An 18,043-nucleotide genomic window follows, 5' to 3' on the forward strand; every position below is an offset into this window, starting at 1 on the left:
TTAACACTGTTCACTGGGTGACAGAGGTCACATGGAGGTTGTGTGGTAGTGAGCCGGCTGGTGCTGCATTGAGGAGTTGTACTTAATACGGTTTTCCAGGTGTTTTGAGGTAATTTGAGGTGTATTGAGATGGTTTAAGGTGTATTGAGATGGTTTGAGGTGTATTTAGGGGCACTGTAGTTCCCTGTGTGGAATCTGTTATATACAATATTTATACAAACACTTATAAAGTGTACAGAACTTTTAAATGCTTTGGTTTAAACAACTTGTTTTCTCTTTGTAGGACACTTGCTTCATCCTCCATCTCTTTGGCAGACAGGACCCTTGGTGAAAGGACGCTAACTGAGAGAACCCTGGCCGAGAGGACGCTGGGAGAGAGGACGCTGGGAGAGAGGACGCTGGGAGAGAGGACCCTGGGAGAGAGGACCCTGGGAGAGGACCCTGGGAGAGAGGACCCTGGCCGAGAGGACGCTGGCTGAGAGGACACTGGCTGAGAGGACGGTTTCTTCGTTCCCCTCGGTCAGTTCTGTAGGCGAGTGGTTGGATGCTGTGGATTTGAGTCGCTACAAAGACAACTTCACTGCAGCAGGGTACTGCTACCTGGAGTCTGTCGCCCGCATGAACGTCCAGTAAGTTGTGTGTGCGTGTGAGTGCGTGCGTGCGTGTGTGTGTGAGGTTTTTGACCTGGTGAAGTGTTTTTTGTAAAGACATGTTTGCTTCACATGTTTGGAAGGAGTCTTCAGTGCCAGTAAGCGTTATAGGGGAAGTGGAAGCTCGGTGGTTATGACTCAGGGTTCCTGATCAGAAAGCCGGGGGTTTAATGCCTCGGTATCACCAAGCTGCCACTCTTGGACCTTTGAGCAAGACCCTTAACCCTCTGTGATTCAGGAAAACTGTATTATAGCTACGCAAAGAAAGAATTTTACTGTGCTGTAAAGTACGTGTAAGGGATCAAGTGTTTATAACTGCTATATCATGAGGACACAGACTAACTCTTTGTGTGTGTGTGTGTGTGTGTGTGTGTGTGTGTGTGTGTGTTGTGTGTGTGACTACAGGGATGTACTCAGTCTAGGTATCACCTCTCTAGAGCATCAGAAGCAGCTGCTGTCAGCTATTCAGACTCTAAGAGCACAAGTCATCCAGATGCATGGCCGTGGAGTACAGGTTTAACACACTAACACACACACACACACACACACACACACACACACACAGCGGGACGTCCACTAATCTTGGAACATCGGACGGTCAAATGACGTAAAACTGCACAACTTTTTCTTTCTTTCTTTTTTTGTGGAAATTTCGTCCCGCACAGTTTTGATCCCAGATGGTGCTCCGTCCCCCGCCGTACATCAGAATGGTTTGTTCCGCTCTTGTTCCGTCATTTGGTCCCAGACTTCTCTCACATACACACACACACACACACACACACACACACACACACACACTTCCACTGACCTGTTTAACTCCAAGGCTTTCTGACTCTCGACTGACGTGAGAGCGACGTCACGCACTAACGCTAACTAGCCACTTTCTCGCGCTCTACAGCGGAGAACTTCCTAACTTTCAGGAAGAAAAAGAATAAGACTGAAAATCTTCTTTTGTGTGAACTTTTCTTCCCGCGTCCTCCCATATTTACGGCTTCCTCTCCACACACTTCGTATTATTTATGACTTATTTATTTTATATTTATTTATTTATGTTGCTGCAGCATTTTCAGTTTCATAGGAGAAGGGCATGCAGATGCTGGGTTGCCATGTTGAGGAATAACCTGTGTTTTTGATGATTTAGTTCTGCAATATTACGTCAGGTGCATCAGGAAAGTGTAATAAAGATTTGTTTCATGTTTACGGGGTTTTATTTACATAATCGAGATCTAGACAAATGCATGTTTATGTAATCCTGCTCCTGAAGACCTTTTTCCTTTCATTTAAATTTTCACCTTTTATTTAATGTGTTTACATTTAGAACAATATTTGCTGATAAATTAGCCAGCTTACAACCTAGCTAGTTTACTTAGCTCTTTATTTTAAGTCGTTCAATTTGATTTGAACTCTTGCGCACATGGTGTCTCAGTAGAACATCTGGTTTATTTAGTTTTTCTCTAAATATTTTCGGGAGGGATTTTTTTGTTAAATTATTTTAGAATAATAGTCACAGAGTGGAATCACGAGAATGGCACTGTCTTTGTCTTAAAAATTAATATTCACGAATAAGAAAGCACTTAATTATAATTGTAACATGCTCCCGTTCTCAAACGTTTACCACGTTGCCACGTGTGTGAGAAACGATGGCGTGAGCGACAGATTTCGACTAAAGTGTTTTTTTTTTTTTTTTCTCCAAGTATGTGTTTTTGTTCGTTCTGCTTCAGTAAAAGCTGGAACGTGTGGTTTATAATGCGTACGATAAGAGCTTTCACTGTCCCCACACACACACACACACACACACACACACAAAGGCATGTGCAAATGTTCGTGAATGTTCATCCGTGTGTGTGTGTGTGTGTGTGTGTGTGTTATTTCCCATCATGCTCTCTGTTTGATACTGTAAATATGTACCTGAAAATGCAATCTATTTTTATAATTTGTTTTGGAGAGAGAGGTGTTGAATCTGACGATAATCTTCTCCCTGTGTTGGTTTGTTGGGATTAGTAACGTAGCTCACAGCCTCAGTTCTTTTGAAATAATAATCGGTGATCAAGTTCTTTTTCTTTTTTCTTTCTCTTCTTGATGATTTTTACCTGTTCGATAAACGGATGGTGGATGTTGGACTACTGAAATGTGTTATTAAAAAATGATACAGCGCGTGCACACACTTTTTTCGTCTTGTTTGAAATGTACGAGTCTTTACTGTGAGTCCCAGTTTACTGGGATTCATTATTCTCTAGGGGATGCGTACGAGCAAATCAGCGTAGGTTATGTACAGAAAACGGAATCAAATAGTTTCTCATCTCTTCTAGTCCGAATTGCTCGTTCTTTTATCACGTGACTCCTATAGAATCTATTCATTGCACAGGAAACATAATTGAGTAGAACATCTCATGAGTCCTCTGGTCCGAGTCAGTCGTTCTTTTATCACGTGACTCCCATAGACACTGTGAAGGTGATTGAAGGATTAAAGAAACAAAATGAACTAAATGACAAAAAAAATAAATTAGTTCATATTGATAAAAAAATTATTCAAAGAACCAAATCACTGATATGATCTGATCTTCCCATCACTAAAATAGAGCTCTATCTGAAACCTGCTGCTGGTCCCATCATGCACTGCTCTCTGTAAAAGTGGTGAGATGTTGGAGATGGTTGTGGGAGGAGTTTTATGGTACCTGCTGGTGGAGTGTTTGGGGTGAAACTTTGCTTCATAACTAACTTTATCACTATTTTGGAAAAGGGGCGTGGCCTGATGTAGGTGGTACATCATTACATTAGGGAGAATACAGAAACTGGGTTCGAGTCACTGGAGCTACATATTAGTTTTTAAAACTTTTAATCTGAAATGAATATAAGATTTTATTAGCTGTAATTCATCTCATTATAATATTCTTCATCGTTTCTTTTATTTTACAATAGATGTCACATGCAGAACTTTATGTAAAAATAGAAAAGAAAAAAGTGTGTAAATTTCTGTAGATCAGAACAACAGCAGTTTTTTTTTCTCACCAAGTTCCAGGTATTTATAATAAAAACCCCACATATACACCCACCTGGTGCAGTTTCCATGGCGACAGGCTGGACCACGCTGTCGACCACATCTCCACTGAAGGTTGTGAGAAAAAGCAAACAATATGTTTTAATTAAAAAATGTATAATGATATTAATCATCATCATCATCATTAGTGCTAACGGTATTTATTCAACCTGACACATTTATAAAAAAAAAATCATCTTTCTTTTTTTTCTTTTGTTTAAAATGTAATAATAGAATATATTTATAATATGTATCACTCATACAGAGTATATGTATATGTGTGTACTGTTAATGTAAAGTGGAACAAACCCCAGAGATTTTATTGGACATGAGGTTTGGGAAAGGGGTGGAGCTTAAGATCAGAAAGTTCAAGACATCTACATAACTGTCAATATCACTTATATCACTGAAGACCTGAATGTCCAGTGAATCTGTTTCATTTAGATTTGCTGAAGAACTGAATTTACCACTGGAGTGTGATCACCTGAGGAGACTTCATTACTGCAGTACACACACACACACACACACACACACACACACAGAGACACACGCACACACAGACACATACACACAGACAGACACACACACAGAGACACACACACACACACACGCACAGAGGCACACACACACACACAGAGACGCGCGCACACAGAGACACATACACACACACACACACACACACACACACACACACACAGACACACACACACACAGAGACACGCGCACACAGGCACATACACACAGAGACACACATACAGACACACACACACACACACACACACAGAGACACGCGCGCACACAGGCACATACACACAGAGACACACACAGACAGAGAGAGACACAGACACACACACAGAGAGAGACACACACACACAGTGTTCACAGAAACTTTACTGTCTCCATTAATTTCTGGTTTACTTTAATCACCTGATAATCCTGTCTATGTGATTATTCTCTCTCTTTCTCTCCATCTTTCTATCCCCTCTTTACCTTTCTTCCATCCTTTCTCTCTCCTGCTCTCTCTTCATCTCAATCTCTATTTCCACCCCTCCTTCTCTTACTTCCTACCTCTCTCTCTTTTATTAATTTCTCCTGCTAGCGCTCTCTCTCTCTCTCTCTCTCTCTCTCTCTCTTGTAATATCTCAGGGATTTATTTTTATTATTAAAGTGATATTAAAGTTGAAGTTTTGAATGAATAAGATTTATCTTCTCTTTCTTCTCTCTCATTATTATTACACACACACACACACACACACACACACACACACAGTGCTTCATTAGGAGGTGTGAGGAGAGATGGAATATTTGGTAATATTAGAGAAAGGCCTGGAGCTCAGCAGGAGATCACGACACACTACTGCTGTTATAAAGTGTGTTTTAAAACATCTGGAGAGAGAAAAGCAGCGCTGAGGGTCAAAACAGCAGCAGCAGTAACTCTAAGAACGGTAATATAAAAGTGGAGTGATTTAGATGAAGTGTTAAAGCGCTGTGTACAGAAAACTCCTGCAGTTGTGTTACAGAGCTGCCACCTGGTGGACATTTGTGGAAATAACATTCGAGCTGCTGAATGAGAAGGGTTTCCTCCTGAGCGAAAATGGAGCAGAGAACTCGGGTGTAAAATGTGGAGCTGTTCGAGAAAATGGTGAAAATGTTACCCAAAGTGTAAAACGGTAAAGTTTTAAAATAAATAAATAAAATAAAGCGTATTTTATAAAGTGAACACAAACCACGATCAGAATAACAAGGATGAAAGCGATGCATTATTTCTCACGTCTCGAGATCGAGTTTATAAAAATGGTTTGTTAATTTTTTATTCTTACAAACACTCAACATCACGACTTTATTTATTTATTTTTCTTTGCTGTTCTCAGGTAAATTATGCGCTGGTCTTCTGCCCTCCAGTGGCTATAACGTGTATTACACCTTCCTCTGACCACTGTGGCCGCTCCGAATCGGAGACAAATTTGACCCTTTTTAATTCTTTTTCCTTTTTTTCTTTTATCTTACTGTGGGGTAATGAAATCGTGATGTATAAATATAACATAACAATAAAATTCCAAAAGAAAATCACTAGAGATAATTGAGAATGAATAAACACATACACAAACTGAAAAACAAAAAAACTTTTATTTAATTCTTGATTCCTGATTTTATTGTTAAAAAACACACTTATCTATATGTGAATGTTAGAGTAACAATCACAAATTTTGTTTACTTCCTGTGCTGACTACACAGTACAGTACTGACGTAGGACACAAAATACACGATGGAACTGCATTTGGGATTCAACCAGAGATGGAAAATTAATCACATTTATGAATGTAATGAAGTAAAGACAGGTGAGAGAAATTTGTGTACAAAAATAATCAACCTGTCCTTTTACTACTAAATCCCCTGCTCTGATTTACGAATATCCCTAATGAGAGTAATTGAGATAAACCTGGCAACCCATACAGGTAAGAAATCCAGTCTGGTGTCCTGTTTCTGTTTCATTCAAATCTATAATTCAGTCTACAGTATTGTGATATTTCCCTCATCCCCTCTTCATCTTCTCTCTCTCTCTCTCTCTCTCTCTCTCTCACTCTCACTCTCTCCAGTGGAGGCCAAGTGTCTGAGCTATAAAGGAGAAGATGTGTGTGTCCTCCAGGATGGCCTTGGCCGTGGGTTTTCCGGCTCCATGTCCGGTGCGCGTGTCGACTCGGAGCAGGAGCGGTTGTTTCTGATTGGCTCGTTGGCCCACGGCGTGCTGCAGTGTCGCAGCGTACTTCAGCGTGTGCAGAGGAACCACACGGTCATCGTGATCCGCCGTCAGCAGCAGAATGGCGGGGAAGGGGGGACCCTCAGAACCCGGGGCTGGGAGGTTATGGAGGGGGGAGTACCTACACACACACACACACACACACACACACACACACACACACACACACACACACACACACACAATTATTAATAAGAAACATCAGTAATGACAAACAGCATCTATCTATCTATCTATCTATCTATCTATCTATCTATCTATCTATCTATCTATCTATCTATCTATCTATCTAACCTTTTTTTGTCTATCTATATTTATCTGTATGTTATATTTTGTCATTATAATAACTGGTAGACAATAATATTTTATAATATTTAAATGTAATTTTTACAAACTTGAAATTCTGTTTATTTCACTGGAGAAATTGTTAAAAAAAAAAAACATCTTTTATTTGAATTAATTACAAAAACATTAATTTAATTTTCTGCCTTCAGCCCAAACAAAAAAAGCTCAAACCAATTTTATTACCTGATTTATTTTTTTAATTAAAACGTATGTTCATGAGTAATATATGTATTATCATATACATTTTAATATCAAAGTTTTAAAAGACAAATAAACACTAATTTATAAACGCGGTATTTTTTATTGCTCCTTTGGGGCTGCAGTCTTTCTGCCACCTAGTGGTCATTATCCATAACTACAGCAGACTAATCTATAAAATCCATAATTTCATTATTTTACTTAAACAACATTGGATTGAAAAATAAATAAAATTCACAAGATTTTACACTCAAACCTAAACTTATTTATTGTTATTCGGCTCCTAGACCCCTGTGCTGTAACTAATAACCTCTCATATCATCATCACGATGAACACTGCTCTCTCTGTGTGTTTAATATTAATAATAAATGTAAATATTAGATTATGAGCGTCTCATTTCATACTTGATGAGCCATTTGAACTGCTCGGGGTCGTCCGCACAGCCGTAGTCAGTGGTCCAGGCATGGCCGATGGTGAACTTGTGAAACTTAAGCATGTCCATGACTCCGACCTCGGCCACGGCACAGCCGAACAGATCCGGCCGCTGGTTCACACAAGCAGCTGAGGAACATTGAGACAAATACAACCGAGGACTTCATTCAGACATCTGAAGGGCAGCTACTAAAGGTTCAGAAGCTCATTTCTGTCAGAAAAATAGATTTAATAGTGTGTGTTTTGTAGTACAGACCCACGAGCAGTCCTCCGTTCGAGGCTCCGTTGATGGCGATGCGGCTCGGTGTAGTGAAGCCCTGCTGGATCAGAAACTCGGCTGCGCACTGAAAGTCATCGAAACAGTTCTGCTTATTGGCCAAGGTTCCCGCTGTAATACACACAAATAATAATAATAATAATAATAATTAACAGGGTTGTGATTTTAACACATTAATTCAATTCATTAATTATGGGGGAAATAATGTGTTAAAATGTACAACACATTTATCGCGTCTCACCCTCCCAGACACCTGTACACGTCTCAAACTGGCAAAGCTTTCCAAAGGGTTACATTCAAAACTAGCGGTCGATCGATTCATCTAGCGATAGTCAATAGCCAGAACTATCAGCAAAAATCCATACCAATAGTTTTTCCAGGTTGATGCTGTTGCTGGAGTGGCTAAGAAGGTCCACGAAACAGTAAGAGAGCGGCCTCTAGAGGCAATTCACTGACACCACGTGCTGTTTGTTTTGATGAACGAAACTGTGTGGTGCCGGAGAGCGTTATATTTATTAATTATATCATTATAATTATTGATATAATTAATATATTCTGAACTTTTTAGTGGAGTGTTTTTTTTTATCCAGTAACTATTTTAAAAACTAGTGGGTGAATAATCGGTTATCGGTGATAAATAAGTACGATCCAACTTAGCTATCGGTATTGTCGAAATCCATTATTGGTTGACTCATAAAATAACCCAAAGGATAAAGCTAGCGGTGTTTGCATTGTCTGTAATGAGGGGTTTGAACCTCACTGCATTCAGAGCAGCTGAAATACCACCTGCACTGAAAACATGTTTTAGCTGCGAGCTGCTACAGTCAACAAGCTCCACAAAAGCACAATGACCGAGACCCCACAAACTCAGTCAGTCAAAGTCTCACAAACCACCTACAAATTACCGTCTAGACGTACGCTACTTTATATTAGTCTGTCAAATGGTTGAATGAGAAATAAAAAATTAGGTCAGTTTCACTGTGCTTCTGTTCAAAATAACAGAATTATGATCAATAGTAATTAAACGTGTCATTGTAGTGATCGGCTTGTGTTCATTAATACAGTAATTGTCATGGCCACTGTAACCTCAGTGACCTGTAACCCCAGTGATAAGCTTTTTTTTTTCAATAATATTGATAAAAGCTGCTTTTTCAATGTTCATCTATCATTATTATTTTAAATCATTTTTGAGTATAACTTCTATATTTACATGCCAATATTTACGTATTAATGTATTATGTATTAAATGTGCGGATTAATTAGATTCATTATTCAGCACATCTTGTAATTGATTAAATAAAAAAACTTTAATCGCTTCATACCCCTAAATAATGATAATAATTATAATAATAATATTAATATAATAGCATAATGTATTATGTAATAATATAGTCAGTCTGTAGAGGACGCTCTTACACAATTATACACACTAGAAAAACGTGATTTATTGAGAATTATTAAAAATTATTATAAAATTTCCTAGAATAAATATAATTTATGGATGTTATGTTTTTTTTGTTGCTTGTTTTTTACATTTCTTGTTTTTTAAATAACAAAAATATATGAATTTATTTGTAATTTTAACAAAATATATAAGATTAAATAATGTTTGTATATATTCCCTCATTATTTTTTTATTTAACCAAAAATTTAATTCATTATTTTATTTATTTGATAAAAGAATCTATTTCTATTTATTTGACTAATAATCAAACGAATTTGGATTAAATAAACGAGTGTGAACAGGTATTAGGAGTAAATTCTGAAATAAAAGAATGCAGGTGATTATTTATTATTATTATTCCTGATATTTCAGGTCAGATGGTGAATTTATGGCTGTAAGTGAAGTGAACATGAATTCTGGTCTATGTGAGAAGTTTCCTAAACATTGTGTGGTCTCCACCTTCTGCTCAGGGTTCTGCGATGGCGGCGGATCACAGGTACATGAGAAGAGACGAGATCTCGGAGGTTTCGGTGGTGCAGCCGAAGCGCAGTGTTTAATGTGAGTAAAATACTGGGTGTGAATGTAAAGTGTAATGTGGAATAGATGAGTGACGCTGCAGGACGATAATGAAGAGTTCTGAAGAGTTCCTTAGAACACCATTTCAACTGAAATAAACCATGGTATTAAATCTGTGTGAGAAGAACACCATGTTGTGATGTGTTTAATGATGTGTGGCGTGATTAGGTAATGAGGGAAGATCATGAACTTCTTATGAAATCAAATATTTTTACATTAAATTTCTATGGAAGGTAAACAAATCTTTTTTCATAAAAGATTTCAGACATTTATATGTTTATCAGGGTCTTATTTTCTGCCTAATTTAATTTAAATTTTATTTTTTATTATTAAATAATTAAATAGATAAAGTGTACTTCATTATTAAACTTTGAAAGTAAATAAACAAATAATGTTTGAAAGAAAAAGAAAATAATTGTTAACCAATCACTTGGTAAAATTATGATTTTATTTGTCTTTTTTATTATTAAATAAAAATAATTGTTTTGTTTTTTATTTGAATTGTACAAAATGATATTGTTAATAGCTATTTATTCAAGTATTTAAAATTCTCATTTCTTATATTTATTTCAATTGTTTTTAAATTTTTTAATTCACAAATTTTTTTTCCTCTGCAGGACTCACACACAGAGCACAGAGAATCCAACTGCACACAGTCGAGTGTGTTCTGTACAGGTAGTGCACGAGGGGGGTCGCTTAGCGGTCACAGCATTGGACCTGAAGGTCATGAGTTCAAATCCCAGCCACACCAAGCTGCCACTTCTGGACCCTTAACCCTATAGTAGCTCAGTGTATGAATGAGATAAAGGTAAGTTGATCTGGATAAGGTGCTAAACTGGTGTTAGCAACATTGGGAAGTTGTAGCTTAGTGGATAAATTGTTGCACTTCTCATCAGGAAGGTTGTGAAATCAAATCCCAGCATCTCATCTAAGATACGACTGCTAGGCCCTTGATTAAAGCCCTTAACGTTTACCTGCTGGAGAGTCACTCAGGATAAGGCGTCTGTAAAGGCTGTAGATGTACAGAGGTTCTGCATACCTTTGTGCCATGTCTGACCGTATTCTCCTCCTCCTCGGATGTTGGCCACGGCGAGAATCCCACCCAGGTGTCTGACGAAGAGCAGGTTCGCTGTACTGTACACACACACAAGGTTATATAATGAAATGTGTAACCATGGTAGGCTTTGGAGCTCTGGAAAGGTAAATGTTTTTTGTACTAATATCACACAAACACACACGTTAGTGTAGAATACACACTTGTAGTAAGGTTGAATGGCGTTCTCGAAGCCTCCATATCCATACAAAAATACAGGGTGTGAGCCGTCCTTCTGTAAACCACGAGCATGAACCAGGAACATCGGGATCTTTGTGCCATCTTTACTATCATAGAAGACCTGCAACACATATTGTATACAAGTGGAGTGGGATTAAATGATTTAGCGCCCTCTGCTGTCTTTGAAGAGAAACGCAACTACAGGGGTGACTGATCAGGACAGGAAGATGTGAAATATAACAGACAGGTTTTTTTTTTTTTTCAGTCTTCTGACTACTAAAGCGTGGCCCTTTCCCAAACAAGCCTTTGTAGTGCAAAAAAAAAAAAAAAAGATAAAATAAATCCTTCTTTTCCTGTTGTGTCTGCTGGAAGATGCAGCTCTACCTCTGCCATGTTAATCTGTATTCTATGTGACTCTCAGGACACGCCTCGGCCTGTGTTGTGATACATCGTATTCACGTATCAGCAGTCGTGCTGAGAGAACGCACTTAAGAAACCGTTTGCCGAGAAAAAATCCATCTACTAATAAAAGTATAGCACATTTACTAATAATTATACAGTACATATAAAATAAATATTTGTTTACTAATGTTAAAAAGCGAAACAAATGCTAACTGCACACTTTTATAAATCTATAAAATCTATGAGGTGTATATATATATATATATATATATATATATGTGATTTTTTTTTTTTATAAATAATTTTTTTTTATCTCAGACGTATAATAAATATGATTTCATATTTTTTGATATCACATAAACCTTGTAATAACTGAAATTATATATTATATTAATAATATATTAAAAACTAAGGTAAAACATGAATTGTAACTACATAATACAGAAGAATTTGTCTGTGCATGAGTGTGTGTGTGTGTGTGTGTGTGTGTGTGTGTGTGTGTGTGTGTGTGTGTGTGTGTGTGTGTGTGTGTGGATATACCTGGCTGGTCTGATAATCGGAGAACTGCACGCCCTTCACCTCCACCTGTCTGAACACTGTTGGCTCTGCGTCTGGTTTACTCAGATCATAGTGGTAGATTATTCCTGCAGCCCACACACACACACACACACACACACACACACACACACACACACACACACACACACACACAGATTAATAACACTAATTTTGTATTCAACATGCAGTAATTATATGAGAACAAATGATGTAAGACGTCAGATTTAAAAAAAATATTATTTGTATTAATCTCATGTTTTTTTATAATAATTCAGAATAAATCCATTTATTTTATCTGCTAAAATCAGAACTTTAATATTCTGGGTCTATTCAAAGTGTGTAAATCATTTAAGAAGCAGCATCATGAAGCTATGAGGAGGTTGATGGTGAGGATGTTGAGGAGGAGGAGGATGATGATGAGAAAGGTGAGGGTGAAATCTGCACCGCACCAGGCGTGGTGAAGGAGGTGAACTTGTAGAAGATATCGGTGTGTTTCTTCTTGCAGCTGAGCCCCGCCACAGTGCCCACGTCAAGCGGCAGCTCGCGAATCCAGCATCCTGTCGAGAGCTCGTACAGGTGCAGCGTGTCCTTCACGTCATGTACGTAATTTATCAACAGGAACCTCTGATTCACGCATTCCACAAAACCTAATGGGAAAACAAACACAATGTTAGGACTCCAAAAAAATCATAAAAATAAAATTATTGCAAGTTGAAGAAACCCAGATGAATAAATTCATGTTGTTAAACCTAGATTACGGTGCAGTGTGTTAGATTGGTGTAAAATCTTTTTTTACTCATTGAGGTCATTCTTATCCACATACACAAAGCTCCGCCCCTAAACAGTTATTATGCTAATTAGGGCATAGTCACATTCGCTGCTGCAGTAGTGTAAAGTATTTGAGCAATTACACTTTGTTACTGTCATTTTTGGCTACTTTTTAATTTTACTGAGTATAAAAGAGCAACTTTTACTCACTTCTTAACTACATTTAGTATTCAATATATGTACTTTTTACTCCACTATATTTTCATTGACAGTGAGCGTTACTAATTACATTGCCGTGGTTATTTATTCTGCAGATGAGACGATTTTGCAATCGCCATTTTATTTGTCTATTGATTCTGCTTTTTCATTGATTTTACTCTGTGACATGATTGTCATTTCATTGGTTAATTGAAGATCCCTTAACGAAAACCCAGTATTACAGCAGATCTTGAGATCACCCTGAGATGAGATGATCCTAATAAAGTGACATGATTCTGAAATCTGCAGCCACTAATTTTTAAGGAATTATTCCCTTGTTTGAAATATATAAAACTATTTTTAATTTATACCTTTATGTTCCTTCAGTATCTTCACACACACACACACACACACACACTACCTACAGAATGACTGTGAGCACGGCGCTAATTGAGCTAGCGTCTTCATACCCCCCTGCAGTGTGAGTGTGTTTACACATCACAACCCAACGATATCATCCCCAGAATTCACATCTGTGATATTCACATTGCTCACTTCCTCTTTCTCATCCAGAGAAACAGCGAGTGAAAGTCCTGAGTCTCTGCGGTCAGAGCTTCTGAGAAAAAAAAAAAAACACACCAGCTCCATCCATGTCTCACAGACTTTAGATCATTTTCACTCGAAACAGGAAACAGGAGTGAGGAAATGCTCAAGAACACCAGGCCTGAAGAGACTGCCAGGAAATGGGGAAGTGTGCGTGTGTGTGTATGTTTGGGAAATGAGCAATTTCTGAGATCTTTTAGGAAAAGGAGGAACTCCACATAATCCTCTCTCTCTCTCTCTCTCTCTCTCTCTCTCTCTCTTTATTTCTATCCCATTCTGCTTTTCTATTGCTTTTGCTTTATCTCTGTTTTTGTGTTTGACTGCTTATTGTGCACAGGTTGTGTTTGTTTGTGTGTGTGTGTGTGTGTGTGTGTGTGTGTGTGTGTGTGTATGGTATTGCTATATTAAGCTGCAGGTTGTGATATGTTTTGCATGTGTATGTGTGTGTGTGTGTGTGTGTGTGTGTGTGTGTGTGTGTGTGTGTGTGTGTGTGTTGTTGTTGTTATGCTCAGTCACACATTGTCCTGTGTTTTGTCTGTATAATTGTGTGTGTTTACCTATGAGTCTGATTATTGTGCTCAGTTAATGTTTTGTTTGTGTGTTTGTGTGTCTGTGGGATTATTACGTGTAGCTGCGGTTGCGCTGTGTTTGTGTGTGGGATTGATATTGTCTGCTGCAGGTTGTTTTGTTTCCTGTGTGTGTGTGGGATTGATCTTGTCTGTACAGGTTGTCTTGAGTTTCCTGTGTGTGTGTGTGTGTGTGTGTGTGTGTGTGTGTGTGTGTGTGTGTGTGTGTGTGTGTGTGTTTACCCAGGACATCTTTGGGGTGTTGAGGTATGAGAGTGCTCCAGTTCTCCCTCTCGGGTTTCTGCAGATCGATGTTGATGACACAGTAGCGTGGAGCGTCCAGGTTGGTGCGGAAGGTGAACACACTGCCCTCATTGGTCACGTAGGAGTACTGCGCCTCAAACGTTTCCACAAGCTTTACCCACGGCAACAAACCTGCAGCCAGTACACAGAGTACAGTACTCAGTACACAGAGCTACCGGTGTGAGTTTGGAGGACATTGGGAGATGTGGTGGACACGAGGACTGTTCTGGCACTAAACACATTTCTGTCCATGGAAGGGACACAAGAGTATATACTAAGCCCCGCCCACTGCAAAATCTGGTTAAAAAATACCCGGTATTTTACAGACACAGTTACACACCCACACCCACCTGTGATGCCGTTGGGAAGCTGGTGTAAGTCGCAGTACCACAACTGGTTTACAGGCTCACACCCTTCACTTATGGACAACACAACATAACGTCCATCATCTGATATCTGTACAGAGAGAGAGAGAGAGAGAGAGAGAGAGAACAAGAAAAAGAGAAACCGAGACAAATAGAAACAAAAAGAGAGAAATTGAGTGCAAACACTTGTGTGAGAAAAACTGCATTGTAATATTCTGCTGGATTAATGTTTCAGACATGATGATTTTCCTGTGTGACGTACGTTCCCGACGCCGCTTATTTGCATATAGCCACACCCACAAAACTCCATAAAAGGTAAAAGTGCACAGACAACTGGGAACAAGAAATAAGTGATCAAAGTAAAGACTGAAAAAACTAAGTGGGATTATTTTTATTTACTTTTATATAAAAAAATATATAATCATTATATAAATAATAATAATTATAGAAAAATTATAATATTAATAACTGCCAGAACCTGGATTAGCTTGCTTTCTGTCAGTAACACCTCTCTCTCTCTCTCTCTCTCTCTCTCTCTCTCCATCTCTATCTTTTGTCACATTTCTATATGTTGAGGTGAAAATGAGGGTGTGTCCTGGCTGAGCAGGTCATGTGACAGCGCCGATTATCTCACAGTGACATGGCTTTGCCATTTCGGATGCTCCGGAAACTCGGCCACCAATACGTCTTCTGATTGGTTTGTTCCGATCACATGGTAGAAGAGTTTCTGGTTCAGGTTGGTGGTTGTCTCCGTACCTGCAGTAATGTTATTATTATAATTATTATTATTATTGATGATGATGATGTTATTACTAAAGAATAAACAAAATAAATAAGAACTATACATTTTTAAGCCCTAAAACAGAGAGATAGGTGAGAGTGTGAGTATTACCGTCTGCCTTGCCGTGCTGCAGAGGGTAACAGTTGTAGAAAATGCCCTTGGCATCATGGGTCCAGGCGAGGCAGCTAAACTTCACTCTCTCAAGAACATCAGGAAGCTCAGTGACATCATCAGCTTTCAGGAACCGCACCGTCACCCAATCAGAACCTGCGCTGCTTAGACCGTACGCAAAATACTCACACTCCTCTGACAGACGGCCCACTGCGCACACACACAAACACACACATTATACATACATACATATATATAAAAGTGTGTGTGAAAATGTGTGCGTATATGCAGACAGACAGACAGACAGATAGATAGAGATTACTAATTCATGTCACAAAAAAAGAGAGAAAGAAGCTTCAAGAGACTTTGAGAGAAGAGATTAAAAAGAGTAGGATAAAAAGAGACAGAAAGGGAGAGATGCAAAGAGAACATCAGTGACAATGAAAAAGATAAGAAGATAGACAGACACAGGGATGGTAAGAAACGGAGAGAGAAGGAGGAAAGGAAGGAAGGAAATACGAAAGGAGGTAGATTGTATATTCAGTAATCAGGTATAATAAACCTGTAACAAATACATTAAAAAACACTGATTGTTACTTATATACTCATTGAATATGGTGTGTGTGTGTGTGTGTGTGTGTGTGTGTGTGTGTGTGTGTGTGTGTGTGTGTGTGGTTTAGAACCTACTCTTAAGAGCCACAGTTCCATCCTCAGACAGTGTGTTAGGATCGAAGAAGACGGTAGACGGGCTGTCCAAAGAGTCCTGTACGTACAGAACATCCTGATTCTGCAGTCCTTTATTATGAAAGTAAAAATACCTGCGAGACACACAGCATTACAGGTAACACTAAACAGATAAAAATAACAGTACAACCTTCTTCTATTAAACAAATTAGAACTGTTAGCACAATGCTGTGGGGTAAGACTTAAGATGGAGAAGAGGGTGTGTGTGTGTGTGTGTGTGTGTGTGTGTGTGTGTGTGTGTGTGTGTGTGTGTGTGTATATATACACACCTCTTCCCTCTCTTATAGGGGCAGCTGTATTTGGGGTAGTTGTACAGTTCAGTGAGTCGTTTATGAAACTGCTCTCGGACCTCACACTTATCCAGGAACGGCATAGTCAGTTTATTCTGCTCCTCTACAAATGCCTACACACACACACACACACGCACACACACACGCGCACACAAATTTATTTAAAATATAATTTAACATTCTGAAGTTTGTTTTCAAAAAATAAAAGTTAAAATAGTTAACAGTTACAAATGAACCAGTAATAAAAAACCTGCAACATTTATAATCTAAAATTAAAAAGAAATGGAAATGTTTAAAAAAATGTAATGTTAAATAAAGAAAATGGTGCTTAATTCTGCTAAATCTGAGGATAGATATAAATAATACTCTAAATTAAAAATGATTTATTGATGTGATCTAATCAGACCAGCTATTGATTGTTATTGTTTTGTGACCTTGGTCTCGTCACTGTCGGGATCCTCCAGCCACCAGTATGGATCAGGGATCTTGACCCCATTATAGTCATCCACCTGAGAAACACACACACACACACACACACACACACACACACACACACACACACACACGCAGAGACACTTATAAATGTTCATATATATATATATATATATATATTTAAAACATATACTTTTAATTTGAATTAAAACATGCATTAACTGTTTAATTTCCACTGCTGAATAAACAACTTTTAACCCGGTGACTGATCACTCACACACACACACACACACACACCTATACGGTCAGCTTGACTTGTCATGACTGGAGAAAGGAATGTGAGCTACTCACAGTTTCCATCGTGTGTGTGTGTGTGTGTGTGTGTGTAAAAGTGAAACCCATACTCACCTTGCTCTCGTCTCGGCGTGTTTCGGGGTATGTGTAAGCCATGTAGAAGGTTTAGAGGGTCTTTCTAACCTTTTAGCTCGTGCGTGTGTGTGTTTTTGTGTTTTTTTTGGGGGGTAGTGTGTGTGTGTGTTTGTGTGTAAGTGAGTCAGCTGCCGATTTAAAAAGTGAAAGCAAAAGCAAATTAACTTCCTCTCCTCTCTCACTTTGTTCCGGCCTGGCAGGAAGTGATGTCACATGACAGCGTGTGTGTTTTAGATTAACGAGCTGCAGTGTGTGTGTGTGTGTGTGTGTGTGTGTGTGTGTGTGTGAGAGAGAGACTGATTATTTCCTCAATGTAGATAATTACAAACTCTGATTCTCTTCATGTTTGAGTGAAAATCCGTGACAATTCCATTAATTCCACTAAAGCTGCACAGTAAGAGACCACGCCCACATGTCACGCCCACCTGCCACGCCCACCTGACGTCCAATGGTAGCTTTGTATACTTTATCTAATAATGATAATATTACTGCTGTATCATGC

General features: G+C 38.6%; 2 protein-coding genes across 2 annotated transcripts in view; one reads left to right on the forward strand and one right to left on the reverse strand.

Moving 5' to 3' along the window:
• LOC124396365 (ephrin type-A receptor 7-like) overlaps positions 1-2,814 on the forward strand; it is a gene marked incomplete at its 5' end in the record, with an annotated part of 79,680 nt that extends 76,866 nt beyond the window's left edge. The window contains 2 exon segments of the mRNA XM_046865470.1: positions 284-629; positions 1,056-2,814. Coding sequence (XP_046721426.1) covers positions 284-479 — 196 coding nt within the window.
• A 2,981-nt stretch (positions 2,815-5,795) lies between these two features.
• LOC124396366 (prolyl endopeptidase-like) lies at positions 5,796-17,725 on the reverse strand. Its single transcript, XM_046865471.1, has 15 exons — positions 17,521-17,725; positions 17,115-17,189; positions 16,660-16,793; positions 16,334-16,464; positions 15,647-15,856; positions 15,389-15,510; positions 14,740-14,845; positions 14,330-14,521; positions 12,401-12,598; positions 11,934-12,037; positions 10,976-11,112; positions 10,758-10,852; positions 7,678-7,809; positions 7,394-7,550; positions 5,796-6,566 (listed from the first exon to the last, which is right to left on the reverse strand). Exons 1-15 carry the CDS (start codon positions 17,560-17,562, stop codon positions 6,272-6,274), a joined length of 2,130 nt encoding a protein of 709 aa, XP_046721427.1. The 5' UTR covers positions 17,563-17,725; the 3' UTR covers positions 5,796-6,271.
• Between the last annotated feature and the right edge of the window lie 318 nt (positions 17,726-18,043).

The sequence above is a fragment of the Silurus meridionalis genome, chromosome 14 (assembly GCF_014805685.1).
Source record: "Silurus meridionalis isolate SWU-2019-XX chromosome 14, ASM1480568v1, whole genome shotgun sequence".
Lineage (NCBI taxonomy): Eukaryota > Metazoa > Chordata > Actinopteri > Siluriformes > Siluridae > Silurus > Silurus meridionalis.